The sequence below is a fragment of the Apiospora aurea genome, assembly GCF_038362705.1.
Source record: "Apiospora aurea strain CBS 24483 chromosome Unknown utg000008l_segment0_segment0, whole genome shotgun sequence".
NCBI classification, from domain to species: domain Eukaryota; kingdom Fungi; phylum Ascomycota; class Sordariomycetes; order Amphisphaeriales; family Apiosporaceae; genus Apiospora; species Apiospora aurea.
The window spans coordinates 4025354-4040550 of NW_027117395.1; the positions used below are offsets into that span (position 1 = coordinate 4025354).

A 15197-nucleotide genomic window follows, 5' to 3' on the forward strand; every position below is an offset into this window, starting at 1 on the left:
TGGGCGTCGACACAGTCGTTTTGGACTGCCCAATATCCCGGGGCCACGATGCAAGACGTGAGACTCTAGATCTATATGGCCCGGAAATATCAAGCAGGCCCAAAAGGCTCCCTAGCGAGGCTTTCATGCACACCGTGCTGGCAGATGTACCAATGCGTTATATTCCCTTAGAAGCCTCTCTAAGTAAACAGCTGGAAGGCAGGAAAGGGAAAAGATCGATAACTCGGTCGAACCATCGAATAATCGAAAACAAACTTTATTATTTAAATCTACGAGGTCGAATTAACCTAGCCGAACCTTTATCGAGGGGACGCAGCCAAGGCGCTACGGTATAAATGATCCGATAGATGATCCGATGATTATTGATACCGGCCGCGCCGGACTCGCGCAGAGCCAGCACTACCCGCGAAACAACGTCACGGCGTACAACCAAAGACCTCAAACGCCTCAAACGCGTCCTAGTAGCGAAAATGGCTCGAAAAAAGGTATCGAAAAAAGATTAAAGCATTTAGAGAAACTGATCGCCAATCTAATAGCCCCCAGCAGTAAACGTAAAGAGATTTTCTAAGTAATTAGGGAATTTCGCACCGAAGCGACTAAACTACGACCGCACCTCGACGACGACGATAACGCGCCAGTAACCCGCGGGGAATTGCGAAAAATAATCGGAGAAGCTATCGCCTAAGCTACGCAGGATCCCAAAGCTATATAGACCAAGTCCTAGGCTTAAGTTACATTTACGCCGCGTAGCAGCGATCCTACTACCTAGCAACCGAAAGTTATCGTCCTAGCCCGCCGAAACCGCGAAGTAGTAATTAAAAGCGTAAATTAATCCAACGACATTTAAAAAAAAAAGCCAGTAAATATCGTACAGAGCGTTAATATAGTAATCGAACATAACGAGGTTATCGTAACGAAGAAACTACCTAACGGCGATATCGTCTTTACTTTTAAAAACGAAGCGAAGAAATATACAGAGAATAATAGATAGGTTTTAAACGCCTTCGGGACCAACGCGCAGCTTACTTACAGAAAACTCGCAGTTATTGCGAAAAGGGTCCCAGCGAAAAAGCTGCGGGATACCCACGACGAAGCCGCGTTACTACGTAGCTTACTCGCAAATAAATACAACCCGAAAAAGATCTCGAAATATAAGCGTAGCCTGCCAAAGAATCCCGAAGCACGCTACGCCTCCTTTATCCTATATACGAGCTCCGTTTAAACTGCGAAAAACTTGTGCAACAACGGCTTAATATAGGATTCCGAAATCTTCGACTACGAACCGTATAACGCCAGCCTCCGCATCCAATAGTGCTACCGTTATTACGGCTACGGCTACGTAATTAAGTATTATCGGAAGCAGCAGCGATATAGTTACTGCTCTATAACAGCACACCCTAGGGGAGACTAAAAGTGCCCCCAAAGAGGACCACGAGGCAGGAAACGTTATATTAATTACGGCAAGGAACACACGGCGTAAAATCGCGGCTGCCTCGTAACGATCCAGCAGAGAAAACGCGTAAAAGAAGTTTATGCCCACCGGCCTCGCCAGTTCGAAGTCCGTAGCACCGGCGACAGCTCGGCAGGAATAAGGCGTTTATCACTACCGATAACGCTCCCTACCAGCGATAGAAAAGGGTATATAGTAGTCTCGTAAAAAGAGGCCGCCCGCGATTCGATTCGACAGCGAGCAGCCAAGGTAGAGAAACACGCTCGCAAAGCCGACGCGGCACTATCGCTCCCCTATTAACGCAAAACACCATTATAATCTTATAATTATGAGCTTACGAATAGTATACTAAAACGTCGCAACATCAAAAATAACAACGGCATTTACTTTAATTAACTAAAAAGAATACGATATATTAACACTATAAAAAGTATAAACGAACCCTCGCACGTAAACCGCGTACTACCCAAAAACAGCCAGGTATCGAATAATCTACGGCGAGGGCCGAGCGGCTATCTATATACATAAACGCCTCGATATCGCCAAACTAAAAACTAAAACAAGCCCCGATTAGGCTGCCATTACGATACCGAGGGAAAAAAATAGCCGCTTTACTATATAGTTTATATATTCGCCAATCCAAAAAACTTCTCGATAGCGGAGCCCCCTAAACGACCTCGATACGACCTCGTACCCCGGGCGACACTTACTCGTCGAAAACTTTAACATACACCATCCGCTCTAAAACGTACATAGCAAAAAATCGTACGGAACAGACAACCTTCTTACCTTTACGGACCAATAAAACCTAAAGCTAGTTACGCTATATAGAGAAATTACGAAACGACGCCACGGACAAAAAGATTCCACGCTAAACCTAGCCTGGGTAACACGAGGAACGATAATTTTATATAAAGGAGACCCTGGCTTAAAAGGTTTTAATTATAAGGCACAGGTCGTCCGCGTCGAACTAAAAACCAACTCGCTACGAGGTAATAAAACGAAAACAGAGGGATAAAACTAAACGATATTAAATAAAGGGCTAACACGGGCGGAAACCGGAGCACGTTTAATCGATATCGCTGAGCTAATAAGCTTAAAAGAGCTAGATTAAACTATCGATAACCTTATAAACGACCTACGAAAGATTACCGATATAGTAGCCCTAAAAAAAACCCCTATACTGGTAAAGGTACGCCCTAGTGGTTACCGGAGGTCCAAAAAGCGTAAACTATAACGAAACAACGATACCGAGCCTATTTCGCGGTACCCTCGCAATATACTTAAAACCAATACACCGAGTCGAAAACGAACCTAGAAAGAATCGTTTAAATAGCGAAAACGAAAAGCTGGCGCTACGTAATCGCCGCTGCCTCCCACGATTCTAAAACACTTTAATCGCTCGAACAATAGGCCCGACTACGGAGCTAAACGCCACTATAAACAGCGGGAATCCCAGAATTACGACGTAGCAAAAAAGCTACTAACGAAGCGCGAAGCCACGACGAAAAAACTACGCTCCTTTCGAAAAAGTTCTTCCTTAACCCAAAAGCCGACCTTACGGACTTAAATACCGTACCGAACCACGCCCCTAGCCTTACCCCTATCGAAGCAAAAATAACGGCTAAAGAAATAAAAAATATTATTAAATAAACGGGACCCTGGAAAGCTCCAAGGGAAAACCTTTTACCTCCTGGTTTCCTCAAAGCGTATAGGGAACCCCTTTTCCGAACGTTAGCCGGCTTGGCGACAGCGAGCTTCCGGCTTACCTACTTCCCTAAACGTTTCCGTACGGTAAAGGTTATTGTAATCCCAAAGCCAAATAAAACAGCAACCGAAAAACAAACACTTGATAGATAGAGACCTATTTTATTACTTAGTACAGTCGGGAAAGTAATAAAGACAGCTATAAACCGGCGAATTACCGGAATAGCCGAGGAGTACTCGCTTTTACCTAAAGGCTAAATAGGGAACCGGACGTAACGGTCTACCGAGCTAGCTATTCGACTAATTATCGACGTCGTCCGTACAACGTAGCAATAAAAAGGCGTCGCTTCCCTCCTCTAACTTAATATTAAAAGCGTTTTTAATATAGTTAACCATAAAAAATTAATTACTACACTCCGCGAAAAAGGATTGCCGGATTAAGTCTGCCGATAGGTCGAGAGCTTTATTACGAATAAATCGGTCCACCTTTATTTCGACGGCAAGTCGTTAAAGAAGATCCAGCTCCGCGCTAGTATTCCGTAAAGCTCCCCGCTATCACCGATCCTTTTTATTTTCTATATCGCTACACTATACGAAGAGCTAAAAGCGCACGAGCAGTTTATTATCGTCGGATTCGCGGATGATACGAATCTTATTACCGTAAAGCCAGACCACGTTACGAATTACCGAAACCTAAAAAAAGCCTAAGAAACTTATAACCGCTAGGCACGCACGAAAAGAATAGAGTTCGAACCTAAAAAAAGCGAGCTTATCCATTTTATTAAAGCGCGAAAAGCCTATACGCTACAGGTACGCCTCGGAAACGCTACTATAACGCCGATAACCTCTACGAGATTCCTCGGCGTTTAGCTCCATCAAAAGCTACAATAAAAAGACCACATTTTAAAAATCAAAGCGAAAATAGCAATTCAAACATTAACTCTTACCAAGCTCGTAGCGTTAACTTAGGAATATTCGGTACGAAAGGCAAAAAAGCTTTATATAAAAGTAATACGTAGCGTACTCGCGTACGGAGCGTCGGCTTAACATAAAGTGGGCGATACCGAAAAAAAGCCAGCCCTTAACTTTATAATAGTCCAAAACTCCTATCTCCGGACCGTAACAGGGGTATATAAGGCGACCCCCTAATGCTACTTAAAAACTAAAGCGGCAGTTCCCCCCTCGACCTCTATCTAAGTACAAGGGCAGCTAACTTCGAGATACGCACGAAAACTACCGGGAAACTACAACTTTTACGCGGCGCCTATATAAAAGCGGCAGAGATCATTAATAAAAAACGTAGCGTAAAGAAAAGGAGACAAAAGAAACCCTAAAGGGCCACTAGTAAAGCCCCCACGACTCTATAGCTAAACGACGCTCAATTAACGTTAGCTAGATAATGGCTAAATAATTAAACGGTCGAACAAGCGCTTAAAGAGAAATAAGAATAAAAATAGTTCTATACCGTTACTCCGACGTAAGGCCGCCGCGAATTAATTATAAAGTCGCCGCTAAACTAGGGAACGTGCCGTCGTTACGACGATATACTTAAGCACGAAACATCGGTCTTAATATAAGCACGCACTAAAAAAATAGGGCTTAAATCGTTTCTGTTTACTTATCGGGTTTTAGACGTCCCGACGCCGCTATATAACTGCGGTAAAAAACGGGAGACAGCCGAACACCTAATCTTATACTGCAAAGACTTCGAGGGAAAATAAGAGCAGCTAGCAAAACAGCTAGCACTTAATCCGCTACGAACTCGTCGCGATCTAGCGGCGCTTACTACAAAAAAAGATACGGCGAAGGTTATCGCAAAATGGCTTTTACGAACCGGTCGACTGCCGCTGTATAAGTTAACAATAAAGATTAGGGGACCACCCGAACCTAGATAATCTCTCTTCAGGCCCTAAAGCAAGGGTCACTAAGCTAATAGGTAAAAACCAGCATAATAACGTCGAGCACGTAAAGTAAATTTTACGATATTAACAACGTGTATTTTTAGTCCAGCTTCGGCACGGTTTATTACACGAGGAACTAGGTAGATGTACCGAAGGCCTTCGGCATACGGCGTACTATTAATAATAATAATAATAATATATTCCCTTAATGGCCACAACACTGTCTTTACGAACTTGTACGGTACCACGGTTGTTGTCTGCCAATAACCGACAAGTGTGTTCGTCTAAGGAGGCGCTGTTTCTAATACGATAAGCATTTTGCCCAGTGAGATAAACATTACACCACGACACTAAGTATTCTTCAATGTGTACAGGACGGCATTACATAGTGAGGGCAGCGCTGTCGCCATCAAAGGGATACTTGCTGTACGTTTGGTCGCTCCGGCAGGAGTGACTACTGCCCCTAAGAGATGATGCTGCGACTTGTGGCAACACGACTTGAGATGTCCAAAAAGGTACAGGCAGTGGATCGCTACTCAGGGGCGAAAGGACTGCAAAGGGGGTGAATATGGCTTCTGGTCGGTCGGAAAAGAAAGAGTGGGTTTCGAACCATCATCAACATTACCCAGGGCAGGCAAATAGGGGCAAAATCGTGCAGAGGGGTTTATGGAGAGCCATCTCGATTCGACGTATTTCTACTAATCTAAAGGTAGATGCATTTGAATTGCATTGTTGGAGCAGCAATTGCCAACACTTTAGAACCATACTTTCACTGAAAAGAAATCGGGTATCCCCTTTTCTTGATTACTTGCCACTGATCCCGAAGCCCAGACAGCCCACTGCGAAGTCTTAATACAATCTTCAATCTTCGAACAATTCTAGTGCCTAGTTGACAGGTTTCTGTACGAACGTAGTTTTCTCTTTCCTCCCCTTCACTGGTTTTGATTTGTTTCCTACTTCCGCTCAGCTCAAGCCCCGGCAAACTGCGCAAACGGGTCATCGCCCGCGTCCGTATCGCGCCGGTACTCGGAGTGGTCCGCGACGGACTGCGCCGCGCCCTCCCCGTAAACTGCCGCCATGAACGCCAGCGTCATGTCGATGCCCGCCGAGATGCCCGAGGACGTCCAGATGTTGCCGTCCGTGACCCAGCGCGCCTCGAGCACCCAGTTCACCTCCAGTCCTTGACAGGTCGCCTAAACGATTTGAAATCGTGTTAGCTTATAAGAGAAGTTGGATGAAGAAAGTAGCCTTGAAAGGGGGGAGAAAGAAGAAAAGTCCGGCTTACCCATTTGAAAGACTTTTTGTTGGTGGTGGCCCGCTTCCCGTCCAGAAGTCCCGTCTTGGCCACCAGTGCGCTCCCGGTACAAACGGTCAAGAGATACCGCAGCTTGGGAAAGACCTTCTTAACGTATGCCATGGCCGGCGCAATGGCGTCGTCGTCCCGGGTGCCGGGTCCGCCGGGCACGATCAGGACCTCGATGTCGTCGGGGGCGTTGTCGAAGGTGTGGGTCGGCACGACCCGCTGGCCGCACCCGTCGGCCGGCAGGAGGTTGGACGGGACCGGGTCCAGGGTAGAGGAGAGCATCACGATGCTCAGGGCGTTGAAGCGCGAGTGCGTGGCCAAGAGGTCGCACGGCCCAAAGACGCCGAGGGACTGGAAGCCCGGGAACAGGACCACGCCATACTTCGTAGGGGGCTTGCTGTCAGCTGACATGATGGAAGCAGCTGGGTTGTATGGATCAAAGACCACAATATGCAGTATCTATGTCGAGAATAAGAGCACGTAGGAATGGAAGATTCTCCAGAAAATCGCGGGGTGAGGTCGAGCTTTCTATGAGCCGCTTCAGGTCTGGACTCCAGCTCTGACTAGAGCTTTATCGGACGAAAACGAGGAGGAGAAAAAGGCAATGTCTCGCGAGTAACTGCATGATTGGGATGAATTTGCTGCGCCATTTAGCTTCCTGTTTGCTGCTGACGATGCAGGTGCCCGACGGCTGTACCGCTGACTACATCATTGCCAGCTTCTTGTCTTACCAAAACGCGGCAGCTCAATCGACCCCGCGTTTGAGAACTCATCCCCGAAACTGTCATGAATCGAGGCTCGACGTAACAAGAGAGTCTGCTACGCGGAATCTGTGTTACTGGTGGTTCAGTGGAAGACGTTAATGAGGCAATTAAGGATACGGGCAGTAACGTCGGCCCAGGAAGGTTTGGGGTAGCTTCAATGCTTGCTGCCTCCAGGCCTGCCTAGAAGGTCCGTCGCACTGATCCCCTCTAAACCCGCGCTGTTTCCGTGTGAGGTGTTCTACCATTTCTTCCAGAGTGAATCAAGACCTCCGCGACCCCCGCTTCGACAACTCGGCCGCCGATGGATGCGACGACTGTGCATGAGTGTGTCACGACCAATTTGGGACGATGCTAGGACTTGTAGACTAATGGGAAAAAAGGTTATTTCAACTTCGATTGACTGCTGGCTTGTAAAGAAGCCACCTACTGTATATAGAAGCTGGTTCGTAAAACCAATTAGGAACTGCAGAGTCAATGGTACGGCCATGTGCTGCTCCAGCCATTAGCCGGTCTCTCCTGAGTGGCCGATTGGGGTGGGTGTAATATTAGTTACATTCGTGGCTTGGAGTGACCAGCCATAACCGATGGTTAGAGGAGAGCAGACAATAACTGCACATTTGTAACTTCTCAGGCGAGCTTGCTCGAAGGGGAATTTGGCATCTTTTTCCCCTAGATTGCGATTGCTACTGGTCTTGTTGGCAATGACACGGTAGTCTTGGTCTACGATCTTACCTGCTATCTCGTCAGCTTGATCTTCGTCGAGTTTGGCAACTGGAACATGCGGCTTGTACCTGCCACGAATGAGGCTATGGCGCAGCCAACCCCGAAAGGTATGTAGATCAAGCCAGCAACCAGGCCGGTAACCTGATATGTCTGCACAAACACCGTCGAGAGAGATGCCTGCAAGCAGGAATGGTCCATATAGTAGACTCCGAAGCAGATCGATGAAATCAAGGTCCCGCGTTCTTTCAGCACTTCTACGGCTGAAAGCGGGTTGAATTTCTTGCCAGTGTCGCTACTGTCCGCCACCGAAGACAGCTCCAGTTGTTCTTGCCTGGGAGGGCTTAAGATCGAAAACAAAGGTGTGCCAACAAGAAAGATGGCTCGTCTTCCAACGCTAACAAGGTTCCTTCCAGTCTCGGCAGCGCCGCGATCATGACTATCAGGACAGCGAACGAAGCTATGGCTAAGAATCAGAAGATTGACGGCCATGTCCATCTGAGCAGAAGGAGTCCGCTGACCGTGGGTGCAACGCTCGGAGGAGTATTCAAGCTAGTACTGGTTAGTATATAATATCAACAATAATAGAATGTTGGCGCCAGGGTAGATACAATATGGAGGCACCCCCGGAATATCCTCCGCGCTCCTCGGCGGAGGTTAGATCTCCCAGAATGCCATAGGTTATAGAGTATCCCCCCTATAGAAACAGAATGTCAGCAGCTCTCATCGGGAATCAATGGATACTGGCGCAATTGGTACGGTCTCTTACCAGATATCGCCGCGCTTTGTAGCATTCTCAGAACTAACAGAGCTGGAAAGGATCTCCGAAGTGTCAATGCAACGTTTGTGACAACATAAACAGATATGGTCACCACCAAGGTAATTCGACGTCCATACCGATCGGCTAGGGTGCCTACTATCGTAGGAAACAGCCCGGAAGCAATCATGTAGGATGTCACGGTGAGGTTGATCTGTTCCACTGAAACTCCCATCTGGGTGACCATGAAGGGGATGGCGGGATAGTAGATAAAGCTGCTGGCCGTGGAAAACCAGCCTGCCCACGGAGCAATGGATATGATCCATATCTTCTGCACGTCAACGCCCGCGCTGATAACCTGCCCGTCAGCCAGATAACGAAAGAAGGTGATTTGATATCGACATTGAGACGAAGAGCCAACGCTTGTTTTCTTTGGGTGAGACTCGTGCTGGACGAACTGGAGACAGTGTATTCCAACGAAAGCATTCTACAGGTGCTTGAGAGCATACCAGAAGGCATGATCCCATACTACGAGAGAACGACGCGCGTCATGTCAGGCAACAAACACGAGAAGCACATCGCCAAAGCCGTTTTGCTGTAGGTCGTGGCGAGCTCACGGGTCCTGGCCATGGCCGAGCTCTCTCAAGCTCTTGAGCTGGATACCAGCACGAACCTCGGTAGTGCCAAGACCGCCGTGGAAGGCCTCTGTGGTCATCTTTGCACAGTTGATGAAGGCTCGGGTCTTGTGGAGTTGGTGCATCCCACGGTCAGAGAGTTTCTCCTTTCGGAAGCTGCAGGCGACTTCTTCATCTCGAAGGCGGACGCAAACCACAGGATTGCCATTACATGTTTGGAACTCTTGTCTTCCGACAAGCTGCAACCGCCGCGCAATCGAAGACAGCTGGCGCGTCGTCGGGAAAGGGGCCATACACCGCTGCTACAATACGCGGCTACCCAATTCTCGGAACATATTTATACTGCTCGTACGGAGAGCGATGAGCTCCTTATTGCTCCACATCGCTTCCTGACAACCAACACACTATCTTGGATCGAGTATGTCGCTCAAAGTGGGGATCTATACCCCATCATTCGGGTCTCAAAGAACCTGAAGAGCTACCTTGTGCGACCGGCGAAGTGCAAGTCTCCGCTCAACAGCCAAGTACGAGATGTCGAAAATTGGGCAACGGATCTCAGCCGGCTGGCTACAAGATTCGGAGAATCTCTTATGCAAAGCCCTTCTTCCATCTACTACATTATGCCCCCGCTTTGCTCAACCAGCTCGGCCATCAGCCGGCATGCTGCCAATCGACTGGATGGACTCAGTATTCCAGGATACAGAGAATCAGTATGGGGTGACTGTACCGCCGCAGTCAGCTTTGAGGACGGAAAGACGGCTGCAGCCATATCCTGCGGCGAAAGGCTGATTGGCGTTGGGATGGAATCTGGTGACATCGATCTCTACGACATCCGCAGCTGTCAACGAGAAGGCATTTTGCAACTACAAAAGCACCCCATTGATCTTACTCATTTCTCAGACCGACTGATCGTTATACCCAAAACCCGTACCGTGGCCGCTCTGGATCGTAGAGGATCTATCCAGTGGCAATAGAAGATCCGGTTTCGCTGCATTCTTTTGACACCCACTCCCACTTCTGTTCTCGCCGTCTCCCAGCACGGACATGTTATTAAGTGGAATATTCATACAGGTGCGCTCGTGGAAGACCATGTATTCCACTACCAAAGTCCCGAGGACGAAGTGCACGATGCGCCCCGACTCAAAGCGCCCGACGTTGCTTCACTCTCGCCAGACATGGGTATGCTGGCACTGGGATATCGGTGGGGCACCATCTGTCTATGGGAAGTTCAGACAAACGATTTTGTCAAGTCCGTCCGAGTCAGCGATCCCAACATAGTGCCCGTTCTGCTATTTAATCCCAATCCCAGCATCGGCCTACTGCTCGTGGTGTACAAGCAGCGTGAGCTCGTACTATACGAAACATCGAACGGCGACTTGGTCAAGAGACAGCTTACCTCGGGCGAATCAGGCATCATCTCTGTCACCTGTTCTCCTGATGGGCGGACCCTCGCCAGCACCGACACCCATGGAACACTGCAGGTATGGGATTTCGAGTCTCTCGATCTATTGCGTCAGGTGGCAACTCCAGCTGCGAGCTTTCGCACCTTGCAGTTTGCCTCGGATGGCTCTAGCGTTATCGATATGATGGACACTGGCGTGCGAATATAGACCCCTGCTATACTGATACGACGGAACATCGACGAAGACCAGAGCGTCAGCGACGACGCTCCTAACCTGACCGCAATTGAAGGCGACTGCGAGTCAACAAGAAAGACCAAGATCACGGTCATATGCGTCCACCCCTCACTGCCAGCCATCTTGGCTGGAAACCGCCAAGGCCAAGTGACAAGCTTCGACCCTAGGACTGGCGCCAAAATGGGACTTCTTTATTCACACAATCACGCGGCACTTGTGAAACATATCACTGTTAATAAGGACAGCGTTATAGCATCGAGCGATGCTAATTGGGCGGTTGAGGTGTGGTCCCTCAAGGATGATCGAGATTCCGCCATACATAATGCGACTCCGATCTTCAAGATCTATCCGGGGAATCACATACGCCAGTTGTGCTGGAGCACATACGAAAAGCACCTTCTAGTTGCCACTCCAGACACCGACCTGGTTTACTCAGTTCGGACGAAGTCCGTGGTTGGGAAGCTCGAATTTGACATGCGGAAGAGGCACGTTTGGCGGTGGATGAAAATTTCAAAGGCCAGAGACGATGGGACGGACCAATTCGCTTTGCTCGCTGGTTCGAGCATCAAGTATTATGATGCTGATCGCTTTCCATCAAATCCGGAGGCATCCCGCGAAGTTAAAATCGACTACGCAACCGAGGACCACCTTCAAGCATTGGATATGAACAACGTTTTCATATCTGAGGATCCGCCGAGTCTGGTTTTGGACGTCCACTATATGCCGGGATTTGTGGAAATGTCCACAATGCTCCTCTTCGATCTGGGCGGCGCCTTAGCCCCCGGGGATTCCGCCACTCCTAACACGAGGCTGGAGCCGCACTTGAGAGATGGGTTCGTGAAGCACTGCAGGATTTTGGGGGGGGGGTTCATCGAGAGGTCGAAGACCTTTCTATTCATTGACCACCACTCGTGGCTATGCAGCTTCGATATGGACAGCCTAACCCAGGGGCGCTTTACGCGCCACTTTCTTGTGCCCAGTAAATACCTTCCAGGAACAAAGGTCATGCCCGTGAGGACAGTGGATGACAGCATAGTCTTTTGTCTACAAGGTGGGCTTTCGGTTGTGAGGAACGGGCTGAATTTCCGTGAAGCCAGGGAGCTATGAAGTTGGACATGTTGTAGTTCATCGAACACATGCCCAAAAAGGATGAAGCGCAACGACACGAGTAAAAACAACATTATGATAGGCAGCCTCGTACCTCTTGGGCCGTGGCAGGTCTTGACCATCCTGCTGATCACATTTCATGAGACAAAGAGATAGTTAGTGTATAAGTGATTTAAATCAGCTAGGATATGTGATACCCGGCTAGTTAGCAGGCTGCTTGTAATTGATGTGGGCGTGCTCTTGATAAGTCACATTTCTGTGCTTGGCTGTTCTGGTATAAGATGATAAATCTAAAGAAAACAAAGAAAAAGGGCTCATGGCGCAGAGATGAAGTTTCCAGTGTGCACATTAGCCAGGCAGCTCACTTGCATTTCCCTGATGGCGTAGAGCTGGTACTTCCAAGTCCTGTGCTGGTGACTCTAGATGACAGGGGTAATTACAGCAGGCGGTTACGGCGCGGCTGGCATCTGGGTTGCGGTTTCCGTAACCTTCTCCTGTTCTTTATTGGAACAACAAGAGCCGGAAGTTTCGATTTCCACCTTCAGAGGAGTTCTCTCTCATCCCACCCCAACCCGATGACAAGATGGCCAACTACACACACCACTACTCTAAAGCTGGTTCGCTGCACTCGTCGCAAATAACACTTGAGACCATGAACGAATCGGTACTTTTCAAAGAATCTCCTGCCGCACGACTTCTTAGGGTCAGTGACCATGATCGACGCTTGTTTACACCGGATATCAGGCAAGCAACGGGGGTTTCTCAACATAAGAAACCGCAGATCTGGGATAGGCTAAGCTACTCCGGAGCGGCCGTTCTGGTACTGGGGACCACAATACTGCTCGCGATTTGCGGGTTCCTTCTATACTTCTGGACGGAAGCATTGAATTGGCCGAATACCCAGACTACCAGTTCTCGGTGGAGGCAGATCGTGGATGCCGAATGGACTACCCGTGTAGTCACTATCAGCACCACGGTCATTCGTACCGTTGTGTCCCTGCAAGCAGGCTTCGCTATGGCCATGATCGCCGCCCTGTTTCTAGAGTCGGCCGGATCCAACCCTTATAGATTGCCAGAACTTTCGGTTTACCGGGCCACCTTTCCCAACCCTACAAGCCTTCTGCGCCTTCTGCGATTTACAAACATGACTTCTTGCGCGTACTCGATCTTGGTCGTGCTCACTGCCCTCCTGGTTACCATCAGCCAGTTCACTTCGACGATCCTGATATCGGACTTCAGCAGCACGAATATCACGAAATCCTTCGAGTCCATCACGGTGAACTACAATATGCTGGTGCAGCAGGATAATATCAACTTCGCAGGCTCTGCGCCCTCGGCCTTCTGGCGGTTCGCCGAGAAGACGGAACCCCCTACGAAAGGGGACGGGATAGCCGACACAGGGCCGTCGCTCCGAGGGATGATCCCCTGGGCGGACGCGAGCCGTCGACGCAAGCTGCGATTCTACGAGGGCCCGGCCGTCGTCTTGGATGCCAGGGTTGCTTGCATACGCCCCGGCTTGTCTGACACCACCTTGGGTGACCCCGAAGATCCCAATGGCGGCGTGGGACGATTCCTCCGCGGCAACATAACCTTAGGCACGGAATACGCCGCCTTGGGGGCAAGCACTGCTGCTTCGAACGACGAGGACTTTCACGATAGCACTAGCTTTGGCTGCATGCTAGGCGTGGGTTCGCATCATGCCTTTGGCTCAAAGGGTACATCGTCCATTTGCGAAGTCCGTTGCCCGCAGTCCTTGCCAGGTTCATCCTTGTTCAACCAAACAAGTGGAAGCCCCTATCTTATCGTAAAAACGGAGGGCAAAGGCCTCGACACCGATGGCTTCGTTTGGGAGGAGTTGGTGGCCAGCGACCGTGGTGTCTGGAAATCCTTCTCCACCCGGGACGATCGTCGGGTCTTGTCCCTCAGCGTCTGCTTCGCCCAGTCCGCGTATGGCGGCGTCAATGTTACCATGCGTGGACTGAGCACCCGGGATGAGCCAACGATAGCGTGGAATCCGTCACTTTCTGATACGCGAGATTTGGGCACCATATCCACCCTGGCCGTCCGGGAACATTTTGGGGTCACAAACAAGAATCTTTCTCTGCCTGAACGTGGGGTCATGTCACTAGATGTACGAATGTCGCAGCCGGTGGATTACAGATTGTTCCTGCCTGGCTTTGGTCGCTATTTCGACACCCTCCTGCTGGGGTTCAATGATGACATGCCTACAAGAAAGGTGTCTGCCGCACACGATACAGTGATTGCACTCTTTGAACAAATCACAGACGAGACGGACAATCCGGCCTATGCCATGCAAACGCTCTTTACGATACTGTTCCAAATGCAGTATTATGACAGGAACTACGCTTTTGGCGCCGCGGGCCTGGCGAACTACGACATAGGCGAAAGCGTGTCGATACCCGTCCGGTGGACCGGACTGTGCGGCACGTTGGCAATTCTGGCCCTTCACCTCTTCGTGGTCTTTACTACCCTCGCCCTCTTTCTCGCCCGCACCGAGGTGTCCTTGTTGGGAAACTACTGGCCAGCTGTCGCCCAGGTTGTGTCAGACGACACTGCGCCGCTTCTTAAACAGGCCGACGGCATGCGGGACAAGGAGGTGAAGAAGCTCATGAAGGGGTATGCACACGAAGAAGGTGTTCTCCGAGAACGCAGGAACCGAAGAAGGGAATTCGGGGCACGGTAAGCAGCCATGGCTCAAGAACGCTGAAAGGGGCATGCAATATGGATATTTATCTTGTGTTTATGGAGGCATCTTTTGATGTGAACTTTGTAAGAGCGCGGGTTGGGACGGTGCTTCATAGGCCTTTCGGTCAATGACCGGAACCGGAAGATGGGCCTGCTGGAAAAAGGGAGCACACTTTGAGTTTGGACCAGACATATTATTGAGTACCCAACAAGGTATTGAAATGTTATTGCTGCTTTTCTCATCTGCACCAGTGACTCCGTCATCCACCGTGATAGCGCATGGTAATACTGTATTAACCCCGGGCTGATGCCCCACGAGTCGCCCCCTCCAGTTCTCTACTTGTGTCTACCTCTGAGGGCTCGGGTGCGTGGCGACGCGGGTTTACCCCAGTGCATTCCTCCGGGCCTGGCCCAGCCAAAACATATTCATATCCAATGACACTGCTCGCTGCCCTGGCGAGGTCGTATACCCCATCGCGGCGCCTTCCAAGGTCTGCACCGCAGCCCGGG

At 49.6% G+C, this 15197-nt stretch overlaps 4 protein-coding genes across 4 annotated transcripts; 2 read left to right on the forward strand and 2 right to left on the reverse strand.

Annotated features, from left to right (window-relative positions):
* Positions 1 to 6026: 6026 nt before the first annotated feature.
* PG986_012717 (ThiJ/PfpI family protein) lies at positions 6027 to 6772 on the reverse strand (the record flags this gene model as incomplete). The annotated part of the gene is made up of 2 exons (XM_066848939.1): positions 6027 to 6251; positions 6344 to 6772. 2 exons carry the CDS (start codon positions 6770 to 6772, stop codon positions 6027 to 6029), a joined length of 654 nt encoding a protein of 217 aa, XP_066695635.1.
* Positions 6773 to 7627: 855 nt separating this feature from the next.
* Positions 7628 to 8960, reverse strand: PG986_012718 (uncharacterized protein; the record flags this gene model as incomplete). Its single annotated transcript, XM_066848940.1, has 4 exons — positions 7628 to 7896; positions 7917 to 8397; positions 8457 to 8542; positions 8615 to 8960. Coding segments are annotated over 4 exons (1182 nt in total), but the record flags the coding sequence as incomplete, so codon positions are not given.
* Positions 8961 to 9230: 270 nt separating this feature from the next.
* PG986_012719 (uncharacterized protein) lies at positions 9231 to 10847 on the forward strand (the record flags this gene model as incomplete). The annotated part of the gene is made up of 2 exons (XM_066848941.1): positions 9231 to 10185; positions 10309 to 10847. 2 exons carry the CDS (start codon positions 9231 to 9233, stop codon positions 10845 to 10847), a joined length of 1494 nt encoding a protein of 497 aa, XP_066695637.1.
* A 2278-nt stretch (positions 10848 to 13125) lies between these two features.
* On the forward strand, positions 13126 to 14685 carry PG986_012720 (uncharacterized protein; the record flags this gene model as incomplete). Its single annotated transcript, XM_066848942.1, has 1 exon — positions 13126 to 14685. One exon carries the CDS (start codon positions 13126 to 13128, stop codon positions 14683 to 14685), a length of 1560 nt encoding a protein of 519 aa, XP_066695638.1.
* Positions 14686 to 15197: the final 512 nt, after the last annotated feature.